Source organism: Zychaea mexicana, assembly GCF_025766255.1.
Source record: "Zychaea mexicana strain RSA 1403 chromosome Unknown BDB00scaffold_117, whole genome shotgun sequence".
NCBI classification, from domain to species: Eukaryota; Fungi; Mucoromycota; class Mucoromycetes; order Mucorales; family Lichtheimiaceae; genus Zychaea; species Zychaea mexicana.
The window spans coordinates 52,276-79,726 of record NW_026516780.1 but is presented as its reverse complement, the minus strand read 5'-3'; the positions used below and the strand labels follow the sequence as shown (position 1 = coordinate 79,726).

The 27,451-nt window shown below is 41.2% G+C and overlaps 10 protein-coding genes across 10 annotated transcripts; 4 read left to right on the top strand and 6 right to left on the bottom strand.

The window, feature by feature from the left end:
• Positions 1-35: 35 nt before the first annotated feature.
• Positions 36-3,290, bottom strand: BDB00DRAFT_850036 (uncharacterized protein). Its single transcript, XM_053125407.1, has 14 exons — positions 2,974-3,290; positions 2,713-2,901; positions 2,452-2,629; positions 2,271-2,374; positions 2,068-2,202; positions 1,803-1,984; positions 1,597-1,699; positions 1,310-1,521; positions 1,109-1,223; positions 988-1,040; positions 845-923; positions 617-732; positions 427-518; positions 36-358 (listed from the first exon to the last, which is right to left on the bottom strand). Exons 2-14 carry the CDS (start codon positions 2,792-2,794, stop codon positions 181-183), a joined length of 1,629 nt encoding a protein of 542 aa, XP_052974370.1. The 5' UTR covers positions 2,795-2,901; positions 2,974-3,290; the 3' UTR covers positions 36-180.
• BDB00DRAFT_66965 (uncharacterized protein) lies at positions 2,912-3,523 on the bottom strand. The gene is made up of 2 exons (XM_053118160.1): positions 3,268-3,523; positions 2,912-3,101 (listed from the first exon to the last, which is right to left on the bottom strand). Exons 1-2 carry the CDS (start codon positions 3,450-3,452, stop codon positions 3,029-3,031), a joined length of 258 nt encoding a protein of 85 aa, XP_052974369.1. The 5' UTR covers positions 3,453-3,523; the 3' UTR covers positions 2,912-3,028.
• Positions 3,524-4,065: 542 nt separating this feature from the next.
• Positions 4,066-6,962, top strand: BDB00DRAFT_773163 (U3 small nucleolar RNA-associated protein 6-domain-containing protein; the record flags this gene model as incomplete). Its single annotated transcript, XM_053120081.1, has 12 exons — positions 4,066-4,146; positions 4,222-4,360; positions 4,450-4,630; positions 4,700-4,791; positions 4,873-5,241; positions 5,340-5,611; positions 5,707-5,787; positions 5,865-5,985; positions 6,056-6,145; positions 6,240-6,391; positions 6,478-6,760; positions 6,847-6,962. The coding sequence occupies 12 exons, from the start codon at positions 4,066-4,068 to the stop codon at positions 6,960-6,962; spliced, it is 1,977 nt and encodes a 658-aa protein (XP_052974368.1).
• Positions 6,963-7,011: 49 nt separating this feature from the next.
• BDB00DRAFT_932974 (histone-fold-containing protein) lies at positions 7,012-7,834 on the bottom strand. Its single transcript, XM_053129104.1, has 3 exons — positions 7,602-7,834; positions 7,432-7,516; positions 7,012-7,328 (listed from the first exon to the last, which is right to left on the bottom strand). The coding sequence occupies exons 1-3, from the start codon at positions 7,770-7,772 to the stop codon at positions 7,030-7,032; spliced, it is 555 nt and encodes a 184-aa protein (XP_052974367.1). The 5' UTR covers positions 7,773-7,834; the 3' UTR covers positions 7,012-7,029.
• A 1,114-nt stretch (positions 7,835-8,948) lies between these two features.
• BDB00DRAFT_850026 (uncharacterized protein) lies at positions 8,949-10,444 on the top strand. The gene is made up of 3 exons (XM_053125406.1): positions 8,949-9,081; positions 9,173-9,369; positions 9,436-10,444. The coding sequence occupies exons 1-3, from the start codon at positions 9,004-9,006 to the stop codon at positions 10,226-10,228; spliced, it is 1,068 nt and encodes a 355-aa protein (XP_052974366.1). The 5' UTR covers positions 8,949-9,003; the 3' UTR covers positions 10,229-10,444.
• Positions 10,445-12,795: 2,351 nt separating this feature from the next.
• On the top strand, positions 12,796-14,775 carry BDB00DRAFT_66798 (uncharacterized protein). The gene is made up of 9 exons (XM_053118159.1): positions 12,796-13,206; positions 13,304-13,349; positions 13,439-13,533; positions 13,647-13,714; positions 13,814-13,951; positions 14,064-14,095; positions 14,182-14,283; positions 14,375-14,451; positions 14,571-14,775. The coding sequence occupies exons 1-9, from the start codon at positions 12,894-12,896 to the stop codon at positions 14,633-14,635; spliced, it is 936 nt and encodes a 311-aa protein (XP_052974365.1). The 5' UTR covers positions 12,796-12,893; the 3' UTR covers positions 14,636-14,775.
• On the bottom strand, positions 14,261-16,834 carry BDB00DRAFT_850022 (thiolase-like protein). The gene is made up of 8 exons (XM_053125405.1): positions 16,313-16,834; positions 16,128-16,235; positions 15,982-16,053; positions 15,823-15,909; positions 15,603-15,754; positions 15,199-15,518; positions 14,979-15,127; positions 14,261-14,900 (listed from the first exon to the last, which is right to left on the bottom strand). Exons 1-8 carry the CDS (start codon positions 16,529-16,531, stop codon positions 14,736-14,738), a joined length of 1,272 nt encoding a protein of 423 aa, XP_052974364.1. The 5' UTR covers positions 16,532-16,834; the 3' UTR covers positions 14,261-14,735.
• A 208-nt stretch (positions 16,835-17,042) lies between these two features.
• Positions 17,043-18,736, bottom strand: BDB00DRAFT_850019 (pyridoxine biosynthesis protein pyroA). The gene is made up of 5 exons (XM_053125404.1): positions 18,588-18,736; positions 18,370-18,481; positions 17,732-18,240; positions 17,536-17,614; positions 17,043-17,457 (listed from the first exon to the last, which is right to left on the bottom strand). The coding sequence occupies exons 1-5, from the start codon at positions 18,684-18,686 to the stop codon at positions 17,327-17,329; spliced, it is 930 nt and encodes a 309-aa protein (XP_052974363.1). The 5' UTR covers positions 18,687-18,736; the 3' UTR covers positions 17,043-17,326.
• Positions 18,737-22,335: 3,599 nt separating this feature from the next.
• On the top strand, positions 22,336-23,796 carry BDB00DRAFT_942507 (sister chromatid cohesion protein Dcc1; the record flags this gene model as incomplete). Its single annotated transcript, XM_053129403.1, has 4 exons — positions 22,336-22,439; positions 22,543-22,804; positions 22,889-22,985; positions 23,052-23,796. The coding sequence occupies 4 exons, from the start codon at positions 22,339-22,341 to the stop codon at positions 23,702-23,704; spliced, it is 1,113 nt and encodes a 370-aa protein (XP_052974362.1). The 3' UTR covers positions 23,705-23,796.
• A 1,671-nt stretch (positions 23,797-25,467) lies between these two features.
• Positions 25,468-26,187, bottom strand: BDB00DRAFT_748812 (uncharacterized protein; the record flags this gene model as incomplete). Its single annotated transcript, XM_053118581.1, has 2 exons — positions 25,468-25,654; positions 25,754-26,187. Coding segments are annotated over 2 exons (621 nt in total), but the record flags the coding sequence as incomplete, so codon positions are not given.
• Between the last annotated feature and the right edge of the window lie 1,264 nt (positions 26,188-27,451).

Sequence of the window (27,451 nt, the reverse complement as noted above, 5' to 3'; positions counted from 1 at the left end):
AGCCGCAGGACGAGAACATGGCCCATCGCTTGAACCCCAAACTCAAAATCCTTTGTGCTGCTGTTATTCTCTTTAAAGATTGGATACACATATAGAAGGAGTTTGTTTGTATAGTACGTGTAGTAATGTCATGTCTTTTATTTTACATAGATGATGATGATGATGATGCTTTTTTTTGGATTACAACGCATCAAAGTTAATGATATGCAGTGCCTTTCGTCGTTCCGTTTCATCTTCTCGCTTCTCCATCCAATATAGTACGCCTACCACGACGCCCAGAATGATTGCTGCCACTACCAGCACTACCAGAACCCACGGAACATAATCACCCGGTTGGATATATAGTTCAACCTTCCACCTATGGAATGATAAATTATATGTGTGTTATTATTTGATGTCTCTCTTTTCCTTTTATGAACAACTTACGTGGAACTGTCGTGTACGTCATTAGGTTGATATGGAATGAAGATTAACTGTGAGTTGGGGATCACACCTTCGTAGAAAAGGTAGTTTTGCTCCTATTCATAACGATCATAGTAGTATGTCACTTGTTAGACAGATAGGCGAGCAGTGTGTGCTTTCTGTTTCTGTTTGATTACAAACTTGGCAACTTTACCTGATGGCGCGAAACCCCCGCAAACATTTCCTCCACATAGTTATTCGTTCTTCCTAACCCGATCAAACAGTATGGCGTATGTAACGAGAGATATGAGGTCTGCGGAAGCTGAGAGACTAAATTAAAATGAAAAAAAGATCTCAGTACTTTTTCCAGGATGACCATCCTCCGGATTAATTCTCCTAATTGCTCTCACCCTCTCTGTCTCTAGCGTTTCTAAATGCTTACCTTGATGCGCTCTTTTGGTGCCCGACGTATCCAACACAGTGAACTTTAAAGTAGCTCCGGGGTAATTGACGCCATATGGCTAGTAACACATTCTTAATCTTAGTTACAAAAGAACACTAGCAGCAATGTATCCTTCGTTTTACCTTTGCGTATCCACTCTCAGTAGGACAATTATTACCGCATACGCCGTTTGATACTGCAAAAAAAAGATAAGATTATCAGCCTCTTTGTGCAACAGGGTACCTGAAATCTAACTTTTTTTACCTAAGCCTTTTAAGAAAAATGCATCATTAAAGAAGTTGTTGATGATGAAATTCGGTGTACGATTTGCATCGGATCGTGTATTCGTTTTTGAAAGCACGAGCATATCGAGCGACCCCTATTCTCCGCAACAACGGAAAAAGGAAGGTAGATGAATATGGGATATTGGGGACAGCCGCTGGGTTTATTATTTTAGGAACTCACATCTTCATCAATGTCAAAAAAGACAGCTTGTCTGGGATTGGATATCTTTGCAAGCGCTTCGGCGCCTTGTTGAACCACCGAAAATGATCTTCTTGACACATCCGTTGCGCCAGAGGAGCATAATTTGTACGTGCACAAGATATTGTCGAGTAGGAACACTTTGTTGTTTGTTGTGACCAATAAATCAGGGTATCCATCCAAATTGTAATCACCTTTTGAAAGACATATGTGATCACCTATTAAGTCAGCGTTTCCTTATTTTTACATATGACAATCATGCTACTAACCAGGATGTACAGCAATAGGCCATACTCCCTTGAAATCAGGATCTTGAGTTTGAATGGATCCTTTGGAATCAATATAGCCTTCCAGATCAAAAATCACATAGCCCTAATGTAATGCATTTAGATAGAAAAAAGTTGGTTCAATTTTCACATAGGATGCTCATGAAAATCATAATACAAACAAACCAACGAAAACAAAAAAGTATTACCTTGCTGTCAGGTGAGCTCATATCAAAATTGAAATTCGGATCAGCACGACACAGATCTCCAGCTTTACGACAGTCTGGGTTATCACTGTTATCGTTCTTGGAGCAAAGATCCATCTGTTGATTATAAACGACATGGATCTGTTGCTTGACGGGGAATATGAGATCAATCGAACCATCACCATCTTGATATTACAGAAAAAATATTAGAGACAAATTACACACTTTATGTTTTCTGCATAATTTCTGTTTTTTTTTAAAGTTTTACCAATATCCGCGTAACTGATAGGACCGGCACCTGCGGGTAAGTTCAACTCACGGGCTTTCTGAAAACCTTCATCTCGTTGGTTGGTCCATATCTGCAAGCTTTGATATCCTGTGTGTTGACATACAAACACAAGATCTGAGACAGTAAAAATTTTAATATACATATATTAATAACTATCAGAAAAAAAGTAACTTCTGTATTACCTGCTAAGCAGTCTCCATCCAAATCGACGACTGCGTTCGAATGCGGATGGGTCCATATACACTTTGTTGTTTCGTTCTCATCCAAAATCGATGATGCAGAGGTTCTATACAAAAGTATAAGAAGACTTTTCCAAACGTCCTTTTTTCGGAAGAGGGGCTTTTCCCGACTTTGGGCACTTACACGTTGTATATGGAAGTGGTGTTCATATTATCTTTATCGACGGTATTAATCCACATACTCAATTTGCTACTATCACCTTCATTCGAATATCCAAGCAAATCGAGTTTCATGTCACCCGTAAGATCCAATACCATAGGATGCCTTCCCTTTGCCGATGGCACGTTAATGTGCTCAGATTCTGGTAGTTGTAAAAACAAGTTAATTTCTAACTGCCCATTATATGCAACACAACGGGCGGCCTTCCTTCCTTTAATTTCATACCAAAGGTATCATTTCCGTTTCCTCGATATATCCGCATGAATATCTCAGAATCTGAGCTACTGCTCGGGTTCTTTTGTCCCATCAATAATACGTCGAGTTTTCCGTCATAGTTGTAATCGCCCGGTACGACACTCGTGATAATAAAGTCTTTTTCTACAATTTGTGGTGTTTTGCTCGCTGGAATAAAGGTAAAGTTTTCTATATACAAAAAAAAAGTGATAACAATAAGATTTTAGCGACTCACTATGATATATAAGAAGGACAAGCCGGGGTGTCTTTTGCATGGTGCTGGTTACTGGCTGTTATCACTCGATATTCATGACGTACGGTGATGCCAAGTATATACAGATAAAGAATGCTGGTCGGCGCCAAGAATGAACAAGTCGGTACTAAAACGATATGTAGAGATTAGCGAAAACGAAAAACTAAAGGTTGCTCTATTGTCTTTTTACTGGAGAAAAAATAGTAAGGCGGTTCGATAAAGAAACTGCACATTGCGACACACACACACACACACACACTGTTCAAAAGAAAAGGAAAAAAAGACTTTCTTACAACTTGTCATTATTAAAGTCGCCAAAGGCTGCTACTGTTCCATCGATGCTGTCAAGACCAGTGGAACTCGGTGACAAGTTGTATAATTTGTTTTGTGGGAATCGTGTGGCAAATTGAAAATTGTTGCTTTGTCCAAGAGCTACGGTTGCAATGCATAAAATCAGTGCAGCAACATTCTTTAGCATGCTTGTGGGGTTTGGGAAGGGAACAAGGTGGGTGTCGGAGAAGATAAGGGATAGAAGCTGTGTAAATTGAGAGAAAGCAAGGTGGGCAATTGCCAGTAACCAGATCGAGTATTTTGTTTAAACAGTACATGGAACCAAGCTCACAAGTACATCTCTCCTGGAGTGGTTATAGAGATGATATCAATGCTAAGACCTTCTCTTTGGCTTCTGCAGGAGTAGTGCTACTAGTTGAACTTTGCTCTTTCTCACTCCAGATCTCTGCTGTTGTGATGCTCATAAGGACGTTATAACGGATGGCAAGGGTTTTTCTTTTCCTTCATCAAGTTTACCCGGTGTACGTTACTTGAGCATATGTGAGTCTTCGAGACAAACCACCTTGAAAGATATGTTTTGATTAGCAATCCTATCTACATGAAAGGGTTGTCGATGTTATAAAAGTAGGCAGTATGCTCACTGCATTATTATATTTTTTTTATCTGTTTGTGAAACAACGGTACCTTCGGGTAGTGCGGCTGAACAACAAAAAAAAAAGGCCTGAAAAAATTTAAGTTTTTTTTTTGACAACCTTTTTGTAAAATACCGATTTTGATCGTTTCCACAGTACAATTAACAAATGGCGGAAACAGTACAATATCGCTTGGAACGTATGGTTCCGGAGCTCGAGGAATTCGAGCGTAAGGGACTATTTAGTAAGGTAATGGACTAGGGGATCTTTTTTTTCCCAATTCGCTTTGATTGATCTATCAAACTTACACACACATATTATTAGACCGAGATCAAGGCGATCATTAAGAAACGCACCAATTTCGAATACGCCATTGCTCGACGCATTGTCAAAAAGATTGACTTTCTACGTTATATCGAATATGAAATGAATCTCGACATGTTACGCAAAAAGCGGAAAGCGCGTATGACAGGTAAAGAAAATTATATCCATCATGTATAATAGCTTGTAGAAGAATAATTTGTTAACACATTTAAAAAAAACATTGGCCAGTTCTTCCTAACAATGACGACGATAAAACACGCGTATCTGAATACTCGATTAAACAACGAATCAACGGTCTATTTAAACGTGCTCTTATCAAATTCAATGGCGACGTATCCTTGTGGATGCAGTACATTGATCATGCAAAGCGAAGCAAAGCAAATAATGTGCTAAGTGGCATTTTCGTTAGGTGAGATTTCTCTACCAATAGAAAACGATCGTACGAAAAGGAGGATGTATGTTTATACCCTGTATCTAGTGCTTTACAATATCATCCACGGAAACCCGAATTGTGGATCTTGGCAGCATCTTGGGAGTTTGAAGATAATGCAAACCCTGCCGCGGCACGAGGTAAATCAAAAGTTTTTAGAAACTGTGTATGAGAAAAAAAAAGAGCATGAAACTGACTTATTACCTCTTTTTCCTTGAAAGTATTAATGCAACGCGCCTTACGACTTAATCCTGACAGCGAATCGTTGTGGCACGAATATTTCCGTCTCGAATTACTCTATGTTGAAAAGATCAAAATGCGACGACGTCTTCTCGGTGTGGATGAAAAGTCATTAGAACAACAAAAGAAGGAAGAAGAGCAGCGGGCTATGGAAGTCGACGAGAGTGATGAAAACACGATCCGACTTCCCACGATTACAGGCGAAGATATGGAGAATTGGAACGAAGAGAGCGACGAACGTAAAACGGTTAAAAAGATGGAAGCGTCGACCGCCGAAGCATTAAAAGAGGGCGTGAACCCCATTTTGAACGGTTTACTTGCGAAAATTATATATGATAATGCCATTGAAGGTAAAGAGCAGCATATACGTAGTACAGCTTGTTTGATTAAGAGAAACGAGGATTATTTACTAAACCGTTACATTGTATTGTGGGGAACTGCTTGTTAGCTATACCAAAAGAGCTGGATTTTCGAACCAAGTTCGTCGATATTTATCGTATGTTTTCAGAATCAGAGCTAGGCATTGATCATGTGCTTGAGACGATCTTGCGTGACATGCAATCCAATCCAGCTGCTCGATCCTACCTTGCTCAGCGACACTTATTCTCTAAAGTCAAGCAAACATCAGAGAACGATACCTCAAGATACATTGGCACGGGTGAACCTGAATTCATTCCTGCCATTAAAGCTTGTGTAGAAGATTTCAATCAAGCAGTTCAGGTATGACCCTTTTTTTGGACACTGGATGTTTTTTTTCCAAGGCAACAGAATGTATTTTCTCCTAACTCAATAGCTTGTTGTTTACCCCCATCTAGGAGGTTCCTACTGCTGAGATGTTTGAACGCTACACCCAATTTCTGCTCGAACAGCATAATTTCACTTTTGAAGAAAACCTTGTAAGTGCTGATGATATGGTATAAAAGCTGTGTTTGTATGGTCTTTTCACTTATTAACGTTTAATGGGAGGAAATAGAAACTCTATCTCTCTAAAGTTTTACAACGAGCATTCAAAGTGGCACGGAAAATGGACGTTTCATCCGCTACTTTATGTAAAAATCACATAGATTCCTTATTAGAATACGACGAGGATAAAGGTAAGCATATCATAGTATCCACTAAGTGAGAGGGAGGAAACGAGCCTGTATTTTAATACTCTTTTCTTAGCACAATCCGTCGTAACAAAATCCGTTCAACAATATCCCAACTCTTCCGACTTGTGGCTAATGAAGATCACCCTTTGCAGCAAAGATGATGGTAAAAGAAACATATAGGGATACGGCTTCTTGTATGAATAAGCCTTTACTGACTAGAATGATAACGACGTGTTTATTGTCCTCGACAGATTCAGAAGATGAGCTGTTCCAGCAAGCTTTGAAGAATTGCCCTGAATCATATGGTTTGTGGGATTTTTTCACAACGTGTCTGGGCAACCGATGGAACACGGCGGTTGCAATGAAGAAACAACAGGACGCTGGGGAAGAACTCGACAAGTTATACATGGTATGGACGCGTCTTAAATGATATTCTGGGTGTATAGCTCTCTACCCAAGAAGTTTTATATGATTGTTGACGTATGATATATATAGCGCGCTGCTGAACAAGTCACTATGCTGCTACCTTCGCTTTCCACTGCTGCTCCTGACGACCGCAACCGGATCAAAGATTTGGTTTTGTGCAGTTATGTACGCTGGTCAAAGGAAGCCAAGGGCGTTGTTGGCGCAAGAGCCGTCTATAAAAGAATCATCCAAAGCCTGTACCCGACATATGGTTTTTACCAGACATGTCTTGCGATTGAGAAAGAAGAACAAGACAGCGAGCCAGTTGAGTACCTGTATGAAATGGCTACGCGTCTGGACAACCACAAAGAAGGTAACTTTTTAGTCGCTTGTTGTTGGAGAGAAAACAATGTTGATTCATTGAATTTAACCAACGAATAAACTCTATTTGTACTATAGAAATCTACCAAATGTATATCTCCTATCTTCGAGAGCAAAAGAAGTTCAAAAAGGCTGATCATGTTCTGTGGAAAGCGACCAAAGAAGTACCCGAGTTCCAAATTGACAATCAATAAAACAAATCTCTTTTTATAAAGAAAAGAAATGTATCTTGTTTTTGCTGATGGGACAAAAATGATGTTGCTACTGTTGATCTGTCTCTTCTTGCTGTTCATCGTCTTCTTCCTCTTCTTCTTCTTCATCATCCTCGTCTCTTTCTTCTTCTTCTACTTCTTCATCTTCTTGCCGTAATTCATTACTAGTGTTGTTGTTGTTTGCTTCTTCTTCGGAATGGGTCGTCTTGGATTTCTTTCGTGAAGGTTCAAGTGATTCGTCTTCATTTAATGTGTCTTTTCGTCGTTCCAGGGCTGCTTTGAGAGTCATTGTGTGTGGGATAACGTCTTCGAGGAATTCAAACTGCTCAACCTCGCTTACAGCAGATGCTGACATTAGAAACAAAAACTCATGATAAGGTAAGAATTTCTTCGTGTGCTTTGCTTGATTTGCGTTGTGTTTATGCCCTTATATATCCATCCCACCACATACCAAGGTCTTTATAAAAGATCGTTTTTCGCTTTTCTTTTCGTGCCCGTGTGAAACCCTCTTTGACAAGATATTCCATAAATAATTCCTATTGCAATATATTATTTTTCTTTCTTTCTCTCTCAATCTGGTTTTTTTAGTGTGTTGTTGACGATCGATCATCAACTACTTACTGTTGCATAAGCAACACAAAATGTGGCTTCTGCATTAATCAAAGACACTTCCTTGTCTTCTTTAATGACGCGTTTGACTCGAGCTATTGGTAGGGTTGTGGAACCTAGAGCGCGTTCTGGTTTTTGCTGTTGTTGTTGTGATTGTTGCGTGTTTGACTCTTCAGATGCCATTCTTGGTTGTATGTAAAGACGAAAGAATTTGTAGGAAGTTTAAATTTTAGTCTACCACCAAGAAACCCCCCTCTTTTTTTTTGACGCGTGACACAGGCGCGAAAAGTCGCGTTATATTATCAAAGTCCTGCATAATCTGAAAAGAACGTGAAAGTGCTTCGCCATGCACAAAGGTTACCTTCTACATTTCCACCCATGTCTCTCACTCTCTTCACCCTACCCGACGCAAGCAGCAATAAAAAAGGGTGGATTAGAGACGTCTCTTCATGACGTACAAAATAAATCGCGACACTGGTACAGCGTGCCTAAAAACCGTTTTGCAACGCTTTTCTGTATATTATTATACCACTCTTGTCAGGTTGGTGTCATTATAAGTTTGGATTTGCTTGAAAAAGATTTGAAGCTGCTAAGGGTATGAGTTTCGGCACTTGTCTCAGTTACAAGCCCATATAATAGGTAGCGTGTAGATTGTTGTGGCAAATGCAGTTATGCTTGTTCAATGTAATGAACACCAAGCTTCTTCGGAAGCAAAGGAATATTCAAGCTTTTTTCTTTATGTTCGATAAAGCACCACTCCATATAACATTGTCATTTCCTGGGAAAAATTTATGAGTTAATAGAAGCTAATAAATTACTATATCCTTTACTGTTGGTCATCCTTCTCGGGTTTTGCACTCACGAGTTAAAGGAAGAATGAGAAGAGTGCGGGTAAATGGGTGGCTCTCATGGCTACAGTAGATATCAACAAGAAATCCTTGCCATCACGTGTAGCATTCCAAAATTGTGACTAAATGACTAGTACTTTAACAAATCATGGTTTTGATACACACTATATCATTAAATTGATCAACCTGAGAGAAATGGATGTGAAGAAATATAGAAGGTATACTTCGTGGCCATGGTACCTAAACAAGGACAATTGGTGCCTCAATTACTGCAGTTTAAGTGATATTAGCACATATGCATATAATAATGGATACTGCAGATAACAGCCAGACGTCGATGAAAGAAAAGTTAAACGTCTAGTGATATTCATACCGTTGCTGCCTGTTGAGCCGTTATGGTATTCGCATGGTGATTGTGGTGTTGTCGATGACGCGTTAATATGCGGCGCAGTGCTTTTGAGCGGACCTTACTGTAAAGCGTGTGAAGCATAAACCGCAGTAAAGGGTTTGCAAAGTTTAACAAATAAGCGGAGGTTTTGGCATACACGCAAACGTTTTTACATAAAATGTCACCCCCACAAGGCGATTACCTCGAAGCAGTGCGATCATCGTGTCGAGCACTAACAGAAAACGGTCCAGTCAAGGTAAGTAATATTAAATATTGTCTAGGGAGGAACTCTGCCAACTACTAGATATTTGTTTAACTGATCTCTCCCGTCACGAATTATACAACAGGTCTCCGCCGATGGCATAAGATCATTTCTTAAGAATCTTGACAAGCATCGTTTTGAAGAGTTGTCAGTGGACACGCCCATACGTATGCCTTTGAAATTCGATACACTTGCTGAAGAGTTGAATTTTGTCGCACTGATTGATTTGCTGAACTTTGGAAGCGGATATCGCGTTCCTTTACACGAACTTGCTGGAAGAGGGTAAGCAATAACACGCCGTACAAATCATACATGCATATAATTTCTGATAACCTAACAAAAATAAAGTGCTTTTGATACGATCCGTTTTGGCGCCATGTCATTCCATATTGGTGGCACACCCATGGATGCAGCAACATTCAAATCAATGACTGCCTTCAAAGTATCCGAGATATTCCAATTCCCTATCGACCGAGAAGTCAAGCCAAAGGACATGCCATTCATCACTATGACCGAGCCTACTGAATTAAAACAGCTTGCAGACGGTATCACCACTGTCTTGAATACTACGGGCGAGTTTTTGGAACAACACAAGTATAACGATTTAGCAGCATTTATCCTGGATCTAACCAAACCTGTCGCAAATCAAAAACCATCGGCGTCCAAACTCGTCGAGCACCTTACCAAGGCTTTACCGGGACTGCGTGATATTTCTGAAATTAATGGGCGGCCAGTATATGTTTTGAAGAAGGCTCAGATCCTCGTGTACCACCTGTGGATGTTCTTCCGTGACCAGGAACCTGACCGATTCGATTTTGCAGACATTGATAACCTCACCGTGTTTGCTGATAATGTGGTTCCTACCCTTCTGGTGCATTTGGGCGTACTGGAGATTCCAGAGAGTTGGCAAGCGGATATAACGGATGGTCAAGATCTTGGAGAGATTCGGGCGACAACGTTACGTGCTGCGTCTATCGTGGCTTGTGAAGACATTGTGGAATTAGTAAAGCAGAACGCGTCTGTCTCGGCTGTGACGCATATGAATGAAGGTCATTTGGATGTATATCTCTGGCGACTGGGCAAAGAAGGCGATTATCGCAAAATACCTCGATTTGCCTTGCGTGATACTGTCATGTTTTAATATTGTTGTATGCAACACAACACCATACATAGTTTCTATCGATGCCTCTATTTCCCAAAGAAAATAAATAGCCCACTCGATTATAATACGTAATGTGAAAAAGTCATATCCCTTTGGAAATCATATCAGCTATGTACTTGAGCAATCTGTAGTTTTCTTATTGCATACTGTACATAGACAAAACTCTCGATGTTGTAATTGCAGATTCTAATGCCGATGTCATCTACCTCTTGACGTACATGTAAACTGCCTCTTTTTCTAGGCTTTTTCCATCAACAAATCTACTGTTAAGTTATTTAGATGAAACATGTAGAAATGAGGTCATGACGTTTCCAACATATACAGCGGGGATACATCGAGACCTATGAGAATAATCCCTCGCGACGTATCGTACATCGGCTCTGACAGATGAACAACAAAGTAGTGATTTTTATATAGTAGGATGATTTATCTCAGGTATATTTCAAGCAGAATTGTTTCGCAAATCCCCAATTTTTCTTGCAAAAAGAAATCGGAAACCCTCAGTTGCAAGAATTGGAGCAGCTATGATACAACTGTAATGTAGATTACAGATATAATCCAAGACGCTGTCACTACCTGAGGGTTTTTGGGCTTGTCCTCCAAATAGAGGTTCTATTTCGGCTGAGCGAAGCGAGGCAGGAAGCGCTTCTAAAATATACTGTTAGATGCTACATCCTGTTGACAGCTTTTGCATAGCTATTAGTCGAATAGCAACGATAGAAGTTGAAGTCCTTGTCATCAATAGGTTAAAGTTTATGTTTTATTGTGGAAGACTAAATGAACCGGTGCCGATGGGCATTATCTTTATCAATAACGCTTAGTTCTTACACAAAGCTGCTGTAAACCCCTTCCAACGAAGCGAGAAACAAAAACTTGAGGTGTCATCATACAAGCCTACCGCTTTCGTATTACGCCGCACAACGAGATCCAATAGTGCAACATACAGTGTTTAAAATGGAAGAGCTCGACGAAAAAAGTAGCACTAATTACTATCATACCTATCAGCTTGTCAAGTCATTTAACACAAATGTTGAAGATAAAAACTATACGAACTTTAAGCAAACATCACTATGATCACAGTCGTATTACTATAGGTTACGTCGTTTCAACATACATTTTACTTGAGATAGCTTTTTGTTTAAAAAGGTCGAACACTAAAAGCATTGTATAGATCCTAACGAAACCATTGACAAGCTCAACAGAGCCTTTGACGACGATGGCTGGAAGAGATCATTCAAATTCAATAAGCTCAGGGGCTTAGCCGGTGTTATCAAAGCTGATGTAACTTATGCTAAAGAAGTCAAGTTTGTAGCGCTCGTTGACTTGTTTGGATTGGAAGTAGCTACGAGTCCCACCTTCACGATATTTCAGTTCCTTTCTCAGGGCAGCTATTATTAATTTGCCCCGATTGGACCTTCTTTAGTATAATAATTTTTATTCTCGATATGTACGACATCCTAGTGAGAGTTGTCAACAATACTATCTTCTTTAGATTACGTTCTCTCAATCGCTCGTTTGCTATATGTATTCAATCATATTGTGTTCAGAATGTCATCGTATTTTTAAGACATGGGAGCTTAGGTTGCAAAGCGGTCTGTAACGCTACAGAGAGTAAGGTTCAAGAGCTACCCCATATCTTGATGCCGGGAGACCCTTCTTGTCGCCGCTCTTGTGCACGAACATCGACCGAAGAACCATGAGCAAGTCAGGCGAATTTCTTGTCGATGTCGTGTGCAAGGCAAAGTATATTAAAGACGCTGGCGTAAAAACTACTCCCGATGGGAAGCCTTGGGCACCAGCGATGGTGGACCGACTTTTAAGAATCTTTGGGTCCACTCGACATAGAGTTGATTTTTTACGGCGAGCCAACGCCCTAAGTATTTAACAATGCACAGTGGAGAAGAAAAGCTGTACGGATGGGACGTGCTCAGATGGCAAGCCGCGAGTGTCGTGGCTTGTCATGACATTCCTAGGGTTGTATCCTGACGGGAAATGACATGGTGACTTTCCTTTTGCAAGTTTGATAAATAGCATTTTTACGGGAAGATGGAAATATCTTTAATCATGCGAGCCTTTAGTTACTGAAAACACATAACGCGTAATTAAGCTTTGGATAACAAGCTTGCAATCTTCTGAGACAGTCGTATTGAATCGAGTTAAACTTTTCCTTATTTAGTGTTCCCTAGATGATAGATTGCTGATGCGCTTTTTCATCATATCAACCCATCTTTTCATTTAGACTTCCCCACTCGTTTAAAATTTTCTTGTTCCTGGCTCTTTGTTGCCTGTATATCAATCATCTGTAGAAAAATTACAGCTTGTGACTTTCTCAAGTGTGTGAGAAGGCCTTTCTGTTATCATGCCTAGTAAAACAACGTTCTGCTCTTTTGGGAGAAAATGACGTAGCGGGCAACGGTGTAAACGTAAAACCGCAACTTAGACTGGTTTATGCAGCCGAAAAGAACCTTGTGTCACCCACTCACGAACCCTAAATCGGGTACATCTACGGCCCCTTATTAACATAAATTGAACCGGCTGCTTTTTACGTTTGCACCCTTCTTCTCTCACTTTCTCTTTTTTTTTTCTCACACGCCCACCCACATACTTTTCTTATCTTCCCAACAAACGCACACACAAAGAAATCATGTCCTGGTTATTACGTTCCTCTCGTGGTATTTCTGCTAGTAGGAGTAGTAATTTACTATCCCGAGCTGCTTTATACAACTGCCAGAGAACTTTTAGCACAACGCCTACTACGGCTCTAGAGAAGACTCCAAGTGTACTGACACCGGGAAAGGTTGAAGATTCTACTGATGTGGACGAAAAGAAACGGCAGCAAAACATCGCCAACGAGTTCATTGAGGCTGTTCTTTATGGTTCCAAGAAGACCAAGGAAGAGGATAATCAGACTCATTCTAAGATGCTGGCACGAGGAAAATACGTTCATGAGTTGCAGAGTATGTAGACAATACCTTTTTTTGCAGTTTCTATATGCATGACCACAGCACAGAAGAGCATAAGCTAACAGCTGTACGCTTTCCTGTTTCAATATAGAGCATAAAGTCAGGCCTGACAAAGTCGAGGAATACATCAACCTTGTGTAAGTGAATTTATTACGCGTCTATAAGCTCTCAAACACTTCAGGAGAAGCTAAAAACATTAGACGGTTGCTGCTGTGACCATTTTTAGAACGTCTTACTTGCCCAAGATTGCCAATAATCCACGAAACGAGCTTCATCTCTGTGGTAGTTGGGAGGTTGTGATTGGCGAACTGGATACATTTGGTAGGGGGGTTTTTTTTTGGTTTGAGGAGAAAGAGTGAGGGTGAAAACACGTATGCGTTTCTTTGTGGCTGACCTCGGGGTGAACAAAACAAAAACGCTATATGTGATTATAGTGCATATCTGGGAGTACAAGGGATATCCAGGTCATCGCAATACCATGGCTCGCTTGGCTGAAGACCCGGTTAGTAAGATAATATGTACCGGCAACAATATCAGGGTCGCCATTATCGTGGAATTGAAACCTAACTAAACGTCATTGACCTTTCTTTGCAAAAAGGAGTATAACGCCTTCTTGAAGCAACTCCGCCCGCTTCTCATTTCGCGTGAGAACAATGTGATGCTTGAATTTTCCTTTTGGAAGACGTCTCCTCCTATGGAAACCAACGGGATCTATGAGCTGCGTCACTATCAGCTAAAGGTATGAACATCTGTCGTTATTCATTAATCAGCAGTGGGGTTTAGGAGTGTTAATGCTTTTATATCATTGTCTTTCTCTTTCGCATCGGTGCGCGTGCACGCATTATAAATAGCCTGGTCGTTTGCTGGAATGGGAAACCGAATGGTAAGTAAGCCAATCAAGAACCACCCAACACAGAGCCCGGACCAGCCCGATAAGCTAACAAATTGCATGTGCATGATTTTTACTAGGCGAAAGGGTCTCGAGTGCCGACGTCAATATTGTGCACCAGTCGGTGCATGGTTTAGCCAGCTTGGTGAACTCCATAGCGTCCATCACATGTGGACTTATCCGTAAGTTCTTCACCCCTCCTTTCACATTTGATAATCGTTTACTCCGTTACTCACATATTACCTACTACTGTCAACTGTACAAACCGCTTAGTGATTTGCAAACACGTAAAACGACGCGTGAAGATGCATGGAATGTGGATGGATGGGCAGAGACTGTGTACAAGACAGGTATGTCATCTCTATATTTTTAACTGGGTGAAAATAAGAGGAAGAATATAAGGATTGCTGTGGGACGCGAGTGTGTAATGTGGGTTTCTTTTTCACTAATAATGTATAAATCATTATAGTACGGTTGGTTGACAACATGTCATCCTACATCCTGAAGCCTTTGACCTATAGTCCTCTACGATAAAAATCCATCAACGCAATGCTTTGTACAACAGCAAAAGAACGAACAAAATAGAGGATCATTGGCAATAACAACAAGAAACAAACAAGCGTACAAATAAAGTTTAGTCAAACTTGGTAAAACACAAGGATGCATTTGTACCACCAAATCCAAAACTATTAGTCAACGCTGCTTTGATTTCCTTATGTTCCTGAGCAACCAGTGGCACGTAGTTGAGGTTGAAGTCTTCATCGGGTCGGTGCAGATTCAATGTGGGTGGCAAGGTGCTCTATAACCAGATGTGTCAATTGGTCAGAAAAATAAAAAGAAAAAGGAAAGGATGCAGGGATGGAAGGCAAGTGCTTACATTGTACAGCGATAAGATGGTGAAAATTGCTTCGACAGAACCAGCTGCCCCGAGCAAATGTCCAGTCGCGCCCTTAGTTGAAGATACGTTGATCTTGTCCCAATGACCATCGAAAACGGTCTTGATAGCACAATTCTCTGCAGCGTCACCTATCATGTATATATACCGGGTGGTTAAAAAGATGCTGGTTTTCTTTGAACGGGCAGTGAGAGTTACTTACCGACGGGTGTACTGGTTGCATGTGCGTTGACATAGCCGATATCTGCAGGAGAGAGGTTGGCCACCTTGAGCGCGCGGCGCATGGATTTGACAGCACCGGTACCATCTGCTGGAGGTGCAGTCATATGATGGGCATCTCCAGATAAGCCGTATCCAGCAATCTCGGCATAGATCCGTGCACCGCGTTTTTTCGCATGCTCCAATTCTTCCAAAACCACAATACCAGCACCTTCACCCATAACAAAACCGCTACGATCCCCATCAAAGGGTCGAGAAGCTTCGGTTGGATTCTCATTATATTGTGCTGCAAGTGACTTTGCCCTATGACATTTTCCATACCATTTGAGGTCGATGAGTGATATGCGTGGGAATTGCTCAAGTAAAAAATCACGAACAACAACCTACTTTGCGAATCCTGAAATGGCCAGTGGATGCACGCACGATTCAGTGCCGCCAGCAACCATAACATCAGCATCTCCATATTGGATAAATCGCATAGCATCGCCGATTGAGTGTGCACCCGTTGTACATGCTGTGGATACGGCATGATTTGGTCCCTTGAACATGTAGAAAAAACATTAATAGCATCTTTGGCTCAGTTTGTTTGTTAGGTGCGTGCGTTTACCTGGAAGCCGTATTTCATCGTAAGATGTCCAGCAGCCATATTAATCAAAATACGGGGAACAAACATTGGCGATACTTTACGATAACCCTGTATGCGTACAGATTGTATTTAGTTTATATAGAGTTTATCACTTCCCTCCCAAAATAAGGTTATGCTTACCCCAGCTGAATAGGAAACAGATGTTGACACGATATCTTCAAAACTACCCATACCAGATCCGATACAGACACCCTATATCATACATTCATGTGAGCTATCTTCTATATATTATGTTTTGCTATTGCCGAGTGTGAAACTAATATTACCGTTCGTTCTTTGTCAGCATCGCCTTCAGGGATCCATTCTGCATCGGTCAGTGCCTGTCGAGCCGCTGCAATGGCAAATTGAGTGAATGGTGCCATGATTCTCTCGTCCTAATATGTTTAAAAAAAGTGTAGGAGCTAATGAGCCACATGGACATACACATTTGGAAAGACGAAAGAGAACGTACTCCACGATCGAGCCATTCTTTGGACGTGAATTCGCCCTTTTCTTTTGGACCTTGCGGGACTAATGCTGCGATTTGTACAGGCAGTTGCTCAAAACCCTGCTTGTTAGCAAGTGAAGTAACACCACAGTGGCCGTTCAGTAAGTTTGTCCATGCGTGCTTGACACCAACGCCTACAGGAGACACTAGGCCGAGGCCTGTTACTACGACGCGACGTGCCATACTAAATAGAAAAAAGAGAAGCGGGAAATGGGTTTATGCAAAAAAATTCTCGGGGAGAAAATGCAGTATATTGTCACTTGAAATGGGACGTGCCAACTATACTGCCAGTCATAATTACAGCTTAAAGCTGTTGATCGCTACTTTGCCTAGATCAAAGAATTGCCTTCTATACAACATCTATTGAGCTTTTTGGCGAACGCGATTAATGGTTTGCGGTAACAGTGACAAACTAGCATCAATATGTTGTTGTTATGCTCATCCTTCGAATAGGGCTCTGCAGGAAAGCACCAACTTTTAACTTGATCCGTAGCGGAGGAATATACCCTTTTCCCCATTTAGTGATGCTTTTATATCAAATTTATTACGGGTCAAACTTCACGTCTGATACTGAAGATATTACTGAACCAGGAAAAAACACGCAATCTTACGCGTTGTTCCGTGAACTGAGTCCAATATGAAGCGTAGTGCGAAAATGATTTCACTCGTTCCCCCCGCACGCCCGGTCTTCTCCTCAAGATACCCTTCCAAAGTGAAATGAGAAAAAAGATAGAAAATGTGGTTTTTCTTCCAGAGAAAATGAATATGTATTTTTCTCATGAATGTTGATCGGGGGAATTTTACTGATGAATAAGTTATTAACAAAATGCCAAATCATCTACACTACTATCAAGTTATTCTCTCGTTTCGTCGTGAGTGTTAGAGTGGTAATGGTGGGGGGATTTTTATACAGTATGGAGGAAAGAAATGAAAAATTTTTGGGAAGATTGACTGGGAAGATAACAACCAGTGGGCTGTTTACCAACCACGCTTGGCCAATCTCTGGTCCTCGGAAAGCTCATCCAAGTTGATGCCAACCATTGCTTCACCAAGGTTTTCAGAGACCTCAGCGAGGACCTTGGCGTCGTTGTAGTGGGTCACAGCTTGGACTAAAAAAAACGAAAAGTATGAGTGATTGCAGCTCTCTAAACAAGATGCATCTAGCGTTCGGTTAGTTAAAAACTTACCAATGGCACGGGCGCGCTTGGCAGGATCACCGGACTTGAAAATACCCGAGCCGACGAACACACCATCACATCCCAATTGCTGATTGATCGTTTAAGAATCAACACATTTGTGAGTCATACTGGATCTGCATCCCTATGCATAGACCGATATATGCACAGCAAGTGCATCCTCAATATCCATCTATAGAAAACGTACCATCATAAGAGCAGCATCAGCAGGAGTAGCAACACCACCAGCGGCAAAATTGACGACGGGAAGACGGCCCAAACGAGCAGTTTCCTTAAGCAGTTCGTAGGGGGCCTGGATGTCCTTAGCGTAAGCGTACAATTCCTCGTCGGTCATGGAAGCAGCGCGACGGATCTCACCGCTGACGGTGCGCATGTGGCGGACGGCCTCAACAACGTTACCGGTACCAGCTTCACCCTTGGTGCGGATCATGGCAGCACCCTCGTTGATACGACGGAGAGCTTCGCCCAAGTTCTTGGCGCCACAGACGAAAGGAACCTTGTAGTTCTTCTTGTTGATGTGGTTGGCCTCGTCGGCAGGAGTCAAGACCTCGGACTCGTCAATGTAGTCGACACCAATGGATTCAATGATCTGGGCTTCGACAAAGTGGCCGATACGGACCTTGGCCATAACAGGGATGGTCACGGCTTCTTGGATACCCTTGATCATCTGGGGATCGGACATACGGGCAACACCGCCTATAGCAATTGATTCCCAATATATACAATTAGTATCTAAACCAGTAGATCTCTCACACTCCATCTTCATAGCTCAATCATGAGTGTTTGTCATAAACCCTTTCAAAAGAATCGTTATTAACAACGTACCATTCTTGCGGATATCAGCGGGAACACGCTCCAAAGCCATGACGGCACAAGCACCAGCTTCTTCAGCAATGCGGGCCTGCTCAGCGTTGACAACGTCCATGATGACACCACCCTATAAATCGACACATGTGGATACTTAGCCTTCGTTTCCCTCTTTACAAACAACTCGATCGCCAGGGCATAAAGATTGACTTGTTTATAGAGGTTTTCCTCTTTACCTTGAACATTTGAGCCAAGCCGGTCTTGATGCCAAAGTTGTTGGCTTCACCGTTCTCGGCGTTCTTGGTGTGAAGGTTAGCAGGGGCAGTGTAGCTCATTGTGTAGAAGAGGTATGTGTGGTAGTAAGAGAAAGAAAGGGAGAAAAAAAAGCTTCTTCTTCTTTTTGACCTAACAAGTAGTTTTAGTGCGGAGTTATATAAACTACGGGAAACCGTGAGTAATTCGCGCCAGCCACAACCATTCACGGCACAGTTTACCTGGCTCCGATTGGCATGGCTCACATGTCAGTGGTGCGATTATAAAACAATCTTTGAACCGGCATTTCACTGTGTCAGATTTTTTTTTTCAGCCAATCATTACATTGAACGGCTATGCAAATGCATTTTCTTTTTTTTTTACTATACCGCAGCATCTCTTGATTGATCGCAGGCCGGGTTTTTCGTGGTTTGAGACTGAGACAATACAAGTCATAGCGATAGCGTTTAAGATACAATCCGTGCACTGATTATGTTATGTACGAGGGTGATCGCGCATAAACCTTCTTCTCTTTTGACATTTTGACAAGCTGTCTCGGTTTTAAACGGATCGTCAAGCGGAAATTTTACTTAGTAACTGCATTCTAATATCATATCTCCAGGTTTAACATGCTTATAAGCAGATACTATGCTTATTTTATAGCATTACTATCGAAAAAAAACAAAGATGACTAACCGTCTGCTATGTACAGGTATCACACATATGATTTCTTCTTGGCTATATTTTACAGGGAGAATGATTCCTCGGAAGCTCAAGATGGCGCTTTTTGGTCGGAGATGCTTGCAGTGTATCTCCTCTACAGCGATTGTGGGGTCGAAAACCTTCTCGGGCGGACTCTATCATAGACCAACGATGACTGCAATACGCGTAAAAACACGCAATCTTCTCTTTTGGATTAGCCCATTGCAGCATTCATGTACACCCCGTAATATGCTATTTTGTCATCGTATAGCACTTCAAAGCCATCTTTCTAACGGTCGACAAGGATCCGTATAGCCGTGCTATGTACGTACGCCCTTGGCTTGAAAAGTTGTCACTGGACCCTGCAAGGATCGCGGCCCCCTTGCCGGCATCAAAGACGGGGTAGAAGCGGAACTCGTTGATTGGCCAAAGTTTGTCATCCATGGTCATCACTCTTTAACGTTCCCGTAAAGACAGAACCGTGAGAAATTTACCCCTATCTCCCACTTTGTTCCTCTCTGTCACGTATATACTCTATCTCGTGTTGCTTTTTTTCTCTTGTTTACCAACAAAATCAAACAAGCATGAATCCTCAGTATGCCTATACACCTCGGATCGTGTGTGCCTTCCTTCTGCTGATTACTGTCACTGTTGTTGTACCACCAGGAGAGAAACAGACGGAAACAAAATGTGTGGATCGTGCTGTGCACCGACTTCTTTTATGTTTTTGGCTGCTTCAGTATCCAAAAATTCCTTATAAACAGCACCATTTCAAAAGTCTCATGTTTGAGTAAGCAAGATATGGATTTTGAGAAGAAATGGAAAGCAGGAAAAGAAAAGATTCGAGGTGTCGGTAATCTAAATACCTGTTATATTATGCATAAAATCTGGTTAATGAAGAGTTAGATGTACATCCGATATTAGCTATTTGGCTTATGACCATATACAAAAAATTACGATCATTTCGACTATACTAATGTGTAAAGAACCATGCACTCAATTAAACAGGCAGAAAGTTATACATAGAGGAGCTGTTGCACATGTGGAATACAGTAACTAAAAAAAGCTTTTTCTGTTGGTTAAAGAAGGAGCGATCCGTCGTATAAACATTCTATAATCTTGGCAATCCTAAGCCCAGAACGCGTGTGCAGGCTATATTCCCCCTACTGCGAAACTTCTTGACATCCCGGACTTGTACAGGAAGTGGTCGTGAAGCAGAAATCGACCCAAGTATTACGATCACCATTTTTTTTCAAAGTTGATTGAAGGGGACTGTTCCCTATCAACAGAAACAAATAGATTCAAATGTGTCCAATGAAGAAGAAGTAGGATTAAATAACGACGAGTCTCCTCAGCCCACAGCATTAGCCATCCGCGTTAGTCAAAAAAGAAACCAGATGTCTACAAGAACTAGTACTGCGAATTATGGCCTGAGACAAAGTGATGAAAATGCCTCTGCAGCACCCTCGATTGCTATTCATTTACAAAACCGTCGTAGAAAACTCAAGAATCATGCAGACGGTGTCCAAGAACAAGGACCGCTTTTAAGTGAACCGTCTGGTGAAAAAAGAAATCAAGGTATCTTGTTGATACTCTGCTAGAAAAGTCTCCCACACTTGGGATTACATATAAAAATATCAATATGGATATATATGCCAAGATATGATCGCAACACTTAAAACTCTGCTCCGTGAACTCAATATTAAGCTACTGTTATTAATAAGTCGTCTTTATACTATCTGTTTGGAGCTCATATATTGCGGAATGGACACGACAGAAGAAAAGCGGTTTATCAGCTACTAGTGACAAACCAAGCTGTTCACAGAATAATGGCACATCTACGCTGTTGTAAAAGCCTCTGATCTTCAGCCTTTCATTCTGTATTGATCGTGTAAGAGATATCGATACATCTCAAGTTCAATGTATGTATTCACAATTGCCCATTTAGACATTGATTCATAACCCTTACTTCCAAGCAGGTTATAATTTACACGGAACTTGCTATTATTAATACTACTTTATACGTATGATATTATCATCCACAACCTGAAACAAAAATATACGGGATGAAACCCAACGCATACCCAGATGACTCTTGAGTACCATCCTCTCTCTCGCGATCAATTACAAGATATGATATGATACAGTGATCGATCCCACTATTGCAATCAAGGAAAATGTAGGCTGCTGTAACACCAAGCGTCGTGTCAGTTAATCATCTTTCTTGACCTTAAATCTACGTATATATCCTAGACAAGGTATAAATTTTGGTAGGGTAGAGTGCTTTGTATCGAGCCTGGTTTTTTTCTCTTACATATTCATTTGCAAAATCACTGCCAATCATAATAAATCGATAGCCATCGCTCTCCTCTCCCCTTTTTTTTACTTTGTATATTTCCTTCTTCTTCTCTCTCATCTCCAGCACACCATTGCTTTAGGTTAGCAAATTTCAACCTACTGGCTCATAAATTACGTAGCAATCGTGGTGATTATGTGTGAGGTGTACGGCTGGTAGGCCCGGTCATGCTTTAAAACGATAATCTGCTTTATTATTCTTTCCAGCAAGCCTTAATAAATAAAGCATCCATCTAATTACGGGTGTTTGAAATATCCTGGAACAATTTCGACGTCAATCATCGTCCAAAATGCAAAAAGTGTGCTTGTCTAAAAGACACCTAGATATGTGTTTCCATGAGGAGCGGGTTCGATGCACTACCGCAGATATCATATAGAACTGAGGTCGTAGTATGTGTTTTGTATACTTCCTTTTGTCAAATATTAGCCTTCTCAAAAAATCGGTTATTTCACATTCAAATGTAACATAATATAATGTAGCCCTTTGTGTTTCTGTTCGAGTGATGATCGTATAGCTTTTTGTTTTCATATCTACTTCCTTGACGATACATAGGCGCACTGAATTCGCGACAAACAGCCAACTGGTGTCGTCGCGTGTAATATGCTGAACTCCGAATCGCGTATAACTGGTTTTTTTTTTCGTGTTACGACCAATTCTCACTTTTTCCTGCAATTACTATGCCCGAACTTATCTACTCGAACGCATTTCACAAAGGCGCATACAGTTTGATTGAGCTGAGTAACGAACAAATTGCAGAAGCGATCGAATCGAGTGGTGAGTAAGTAAAAAATAACACCAAGTCTCTTTTATGTAGTTTATGTTCTCGAACCCCGTATCTAATGAACGCTTCTATTTTTAATCTTTAATACCATTTGTAAAAGATTGGTGATTAAAGGCCTACCGGAAGACGAAGCAGTATTATGTACACACGACCAAACATTTGGTTTACGACAAGTCAACACATCGAACTCATTATTACTGGCACGTCAAGAAATGCCAAACGATCCAGATCTGCACGTTATTGACGATCTTTCTCATACAGTTGAAGTTGTTCCTTGTTTGGCACGATTAACACGACTCGACGAATTGTTGCAACCAACGCGGTATTCAGGACAAGCTTCTGAACAAATAAATACAAAGAAGGTAATTCTATATAGATAGGGGTGTAATCTTTTGCGGGTCCGTGGAGGCTCCATGAGATGCTAACAAATAATTGTATTTTCTCAGAAACTGTATAGCTATAATGATCTACTATCTATGGTTCAAGCAAGCGAAGCAGAACTACTGCGAGGATTAGTTGAGCGGAACGCTTTTTGTCTAAATGGTAATTCAACCAAAGGGAATATCCCTGTTAAGATTTGTATTGATCCAAGGAAGAAAAATAATTCAGGCAAATACCGAATACTCGAACGATCATTTATGCACGGCCTACTAGACGCACTTGTCACAAACGCCACCATTGTGGAACTGAATCTGGATGCAATGCCTGTAGAAACAGCCATAGATTGCATCCGACAATACCATGACGAGAATGGAGAAGATGATGTTGTTCCCGAAGAAGTAGCAATGGCGTGTTTGGAAGCATTTTGCGACAAACAACTAGACAACACTTATAAAATGGATCAAGAAAAAGTATGTCGATTTATGGGTGAAGTGATCCTGGCCAGTGCACGGGGTAAAGAATGGGCGTTGGATGATTTCACTCAAGTGTGGCGCAAATTGGTCCCGGATGTGTTCTCGCCAACAATGGAGATGCTTCAAGGATTATATGTGGTGACAGAACGAGCAGCTACCACGGCTGTTTTTCATCAACAACGAACACAAACTTATATTTCGTATTTCCCATTATCTGAATTATCCGTCGACCCAACACAACGGTTTGCTAGTTTATTTGCAGAGAAAAAGCAGTGGACACCGGAACAGATACTGCCATACATTCAAGACCTTGCTCCAGATCAAAAGGCTCGAGATGCTTTGTTATTAAGATTTACTCGCACTCTAAGAAGCAACGGCCAGATTCTTTACGGCAGCAGAATAAAATAATTACCTTTTTTCCTATAACTCTAAGCGCTCGTCTTTGGACTTTTGGAGAAAAGAAAGTATTTTGTACAATGGAATAAAATCAATATTTGCTAACCCTAGACTATCCGGCCTTCTTCTGCTTCTTGCACGTAATGAACTATTAGTAGGCAGGAATACCAAGAAAGTAATTTCAATTAATAACTCTTCTAACACCCTGCCCCGGTTGCTTTATGGTTTGCGGCCCTGTGTGATGAACGTGAGCTGTTGCTAGAAAAAGAAGTTAAAAATTCTTTCGTGTAAAAGCTTTCGATACAATTACAAATATTGCAAGCCAATCCTTCCTTGCTTGGATTTTCCTGCTAAAATGAGCCCAAGTCACCTTAGAGTCACCATTTTCCATATACGTTGTTTTTGGGTCTACAATTTCTGATTAGCTGCATGGTCCAGACGTTTGCTTGTACATCGATGTACAAGTAGTGGAGAAAGATTTCTGCATCCTATACATCATCCATTCCTGATGTGCTTTTCGTGTTCTTACATTTTTGCGCCATGTTTATATTCAGTTACCCTTCCAACTTTTGACGGCGTTGATACTGTATATACAGTATTTCATCCTACATAATATCAATAGGCTCAGTGCAATACTATTCATTTAAATACTATTTTCATAACTATAAAGGTCGAAATCTTCTCTTTAGGCCAGGACAACACTTCCATTAGGACCTGAACGAGTGATTTGATGGACTTGCGGCTAAATAACTTGTAAGTACAGAGTAAGACAAAACTCCAAAAAAGTTCAACTAGGAACGTTAATCACGGATAGATGCTAACAAGAAATCAAGTAATGCCTTGTTGCCAGCAAACCAGCAGATGTTTGATATTAAGTATAACGGTGATAATAACGCATATAACAGAGGATCAACATGAAGCATGTTTTTATGGTCAACAGTGATGAACTTGTTTTTGGTGAAATACGATAGGAGACGACAGTTTACGAAATCGACACTTGTTGCTAAATCCGCCGCACTCATTTACCTCGGAATAACTCGTTCGCTGTGTTTTGGATTTACGACCATCATCGGTTTGCACGCGGGCGATCGATTCGACGACGCGGCCTTCAGTATTTATCAGAGATATTTCGTACGAAGCCAACACTAGCTTAGAGACCGCACTACAGTAGCGATTTCGCTGCTTGTCGCATACGGGTATGGGTGTGGCTAGATTATCACATACTTTTATGCAGAGTCAAAAGAGCCTTGTGGCGGTTTCTGTGCTTAACACTCTTTATTGCGATGGCTCTATAGGCCAGCGGTGGCAGCGTGTCACTGTTAGTAATCAAGATTCTATTACATTTTGAGAGTGCCTTTTCGAAGAGAGAGTTTGTTAGCTTGATACTGGCATTCTATATCTTTTATGCGGTCTGTTTAATTTAGGTGGTAAATAAGCATGCATCCTTCTCCTCTATCATTGTAATTCTCGTAGATAAAGGTATACGCTTACTAACTAGAGATGAGCTTTACTGCATATGTCTACTATTCTCCGGCGTCTGTACGTAACTTTGTATTCCTTTTACCTTTCAACCAATGCACACACATGCACACAAATAATTCTTTGAAAATAGACAACATAGTCCATGTTGTGAATATCAAGGCTGAACAATATAATACCAAACTTCATTTCGACAACGAAGAAAGGGTAGGGGTTGTAGAAATTAAAGACTGCAGTACATAGGCACAAAATGGGGAAAAAGAAAAGAAACATAGTAAAAGAGATGATCAAGCAGCATAAAACTGCTCTGCCAACCGCACAACGTTTTGGTATTCCTGTCGAAACTCCCAAGTGGTGTCGTAGCGTGACAATTTAGTACAAAGTTGCTCCAATTGTTCCAACCAGTCATCGTTAGCACTGTTACTCATAGTACTTGCATCCAAATCCTTGAGGACACATGACACCAAATAATCGGCATGATGACTTGTTGTCGTACGACCACTCTTTCGGTCTACCTCTTCTTCTTCTTCTCGTAGCTGCATCCGTTGTCGTTGTCGTTGTTGTCCTTCCTCTTGATGGTACTTTAAAATGCTTTCCAGTTCCAGCACCACCAATCGACCGAGCTTGGCCTGGTAATAGACATGCTGTCGTACCTCGGGCGGCGCACCAAAGCTCTGTTGAACGATCAACATGATGCCCAATGTGGCAGCAAGTGGGTTCTTATGCAACAGATGAACGCACAGTCGGATGAGTTGCTGAAACTCTTGTGCAACCTGAGCTGCATGGACAAACTGTTCGCTGGGTCGCATAGCATCAAGTCGATGGGCGAGTTGATTGGCTTGCTCCTGGATCGTCTTGAGCTCTTGAAGTAAACCATCTTCTTGTTGCTTTATTCCTTCTCCTCTTTCTTCTTCTTCTTCGTCTTCAAGCTCGGGCCACAGCGTGCTGTCATGATACTGCATCATTGCCATCCATACGATTTGACACAGGACTGTTTTGGAAAGGCCACTTATCCAGGATTGCAGTGTCCAAATGTCGGGTGGCGGTGGTGGTGCATGATGCTGCTTCTTGAGATCGTCGTCACCATCAGTCAGGGAGTGATGACTGACAAATAAGGTTGAGGCGGTCAAGAAACTGCAAGAAGATGGCTGTTCTTTCGATGCTGGTCGTAGTTGCTCATCATAAGGAGGATAACCGTCATTGTCGATAAGAAATCGGTCGAGTCCGATTAGAGACAGAAAATAGTTAAGTATGCGCTTTGGTTTGCTGGTGCTGACGATATGTTGTTGTTGTTGTGGCATGTAATAATTAAGTTATGGTTTGTTTCTTCTGCTTCTTCTTCTTCTTCGGCTACTGTTGCTGCACTTCTTGGCTACTGCTGCTCCTGTTGTTTTTGCTGTTTTTGTACTTTCTTCTTTTCCGCACTAGTAGTAGTATAAACAAAAGTAATGAGTTGGGTTTGTATTGGTGCTTGTTGTTGTTGTTGTTGTTTTGGCTGGCATATATGCATACAAATCTTGTGTTGTTGACGTTCTTGTTGTTGTCCGACAAGACAAGATAAGCATGTTCTTGCTTTCTTTCTTTCTTTCTTTTTGGGAGATCAAATATGTTTGCTGCTGCGTTTTGTTACTGCTCTGCCTTTGCCAAATGGTGTGTACGTCGAATAAGAGAGGCTATGTTATACTCGTTTTGCCGATTTCTTTTTATTTTGTGCTAAATAAATATGATAGTGGGTGATTATTTTTGATAAATTGGAAGGAAAAGAGCGAAAGGGAGAGGGCGGGATTTACCTCAACTTCTGATGTCTGAAGAGAAAGAGAGAGGAGAGAGGGTCCTGTGATCACACCCCCTGTGGAGGTCACACGGCCATTTACCCCTCCCGGAAGGGCGATGACGACAATACTGAATGGCTCTTTACTTTCTCTCGCTTTACAGTACCCGCCTGTTGCCTCTCTGATGATGATGTTGATGATGATGATGATGATAACGCATTAAAGCAGCGCGCTGTTCATTATGTACGCACTATAAACGATGAGATCCGATGTAAAGAGAAAAAAGCTTTCTCATAAACTGTATCACTAGGTAGATCTTGTATGTCAATCATAGCTATTGAACCCTGTTTTTTCACGTTCAAGGGACACACACACGTTTACACATTGGTGACTTGGCGATATGCGTGTGTGAGTGTGCCTGGAACATTATGATCGGGTCTCGGAAAGGAACGCTTATGTTGCAAAAAGCTAATTTAACTGCATACGGCGCGCGCTGATCAGCAGACTT

Bases quoted from the DNA above. Each gene is read 5' to 3' on its own strand.
- BDB00DRAFT_850036 (XM_053125407.1), bottom strand. From the start codon at position 2,794: ATGGGACAAAAGAACCCGAGCAGTAGCTCAGATTCTGAGATATTCATG. The intron at 1,522-1,596 runs GTTAGTAGCATG...GTCTTTCAAAAG, and splicing joins GCCTATTGCTGTACATCCTG to GTGATTACAATTTGGATGGA. The intron at 359-426 runs GTAAGTTGTTCA...ATCATTCCATAG, and splicing joins GACGTACACGACAGTTCCAC to GTGGAAGGTTGAACTATATA.
- BDB00DRAFT_66965 (XM_053118160.1), bottom strand. From the start codon at position 3,452: ATGCTAAAGAATGTTGCTGCACTGATTTTATGCATTGCAACCGTAGCT. The intron at 3,102-3,267 runs GTAAGAAAGTCT...ATATCGTTTTAG, and splicing joins GACTTTAATAATGACAAGTT to TACCGACTTGTTCATTCTTG.
- BDB00DRAFT_932974 (XM_053129104.1), bottom strand. From the start codon at position 7,772: ATGGCATCTGAAGAGTCAAACACGCAACAATCACAACAACAACAGCAA. The intron at 7,517-7,601 runs GTAAGTAGTTGA...ATATTGCAATAG, and splicing joins TTTGTGTTGCTTATGCAACA to GAATTATTTATGGAATATCT. The intron at 7,329-7,431 runs GTATGTGGTGGG...TTCTAATGTCAG, and splicing joins GATCTTTTATAAAGACCTTG to CATCTGCTGTAAGCGAGGTT.
- BDB00DRAFT_850026 (XM_053125406.1), top strand. From the start codon at position 9,004: ATGTCACCCCCACAAGGCGATTACCTCGAAGCAGTGCGATCATCGTGT. The intron at 9,082-9,172 runs GTAAGTAATATT...ATTATACAACAG, and splicing joins CAGAAAACGGTCCAGTCAAG to GTCTCCGCCGATGGCATAAG. The intron at 9,370-9,435 runs GTAAGCAATAAC...ACAAAAATAAAG, and splicing joins CACGAACTTGCTGGAAGAGG to TGCTTTTGATACGATCCGTT.
- BDB00DRAFT_66798 (XM_053118159.1), top strand. From the start codon at position 12,894: ATGTCCTGGTTATTACGTTCCTCTCGTGGTATTTCTGCTAGTAGGAGT. The intron at 13,350-13,438 runs GTAAGTGAATTT...GACCATTTTTAG, and splicing joins GAGGAATACATCAACCTTGT to AACGTCTTACTTGCCCAAGA. The intron at 13,952-14,063 runs GTATGAACATCT...CATTATAAATAG, and splicing joins TGCGTCACTATCAGCTAAAG to CCTGGTCGTTTGCTGGAATG.
- BDB00DRAFT_850022 (XM_053125405.1), bottom strand. From the start codon at position 16,531: ATGGCACGTCGCGTCGTAGTAACAGGCCTCGGCCTAGTGTCTCCTGTA. The intron at 15,910-15,981 runs GTAAGCATAACC...GTACGCATACAG, and splicing joins CTGTTTCCTATTCAGCTGGG to GGTTATCGTAAAGTATCGCC. The intron at 15,128-15,198 runs GTAAGTAACTCT...TATACATGATAG, and splicing joins TGCAACCAGTACACCCGTCG to GTGACGCTGCAGAGAATTGT.
- BDB00DRAFT_850019 (XM_053125404.1), bottom strand. From the start codon at position 18,686: ATGAGCTACACTGCCCCTGCTAACCTTCACACCAAGAACGCCGAGAAC. The intron at 18,241-18,369 runs GTACGTTGTTAA...CAATTGCTATAG, and splicing joins CGCTGATATCCGCAAGAATG to GCGGTGTTGCCCGTATGTCC. The intron at 17,615-17,731 runs GTACGTTTTCTA...ACGATCAATCAG, and splicing joins CTGATGCTGCTCTTATGATG to CAATTGGGATGTGATGGTGT.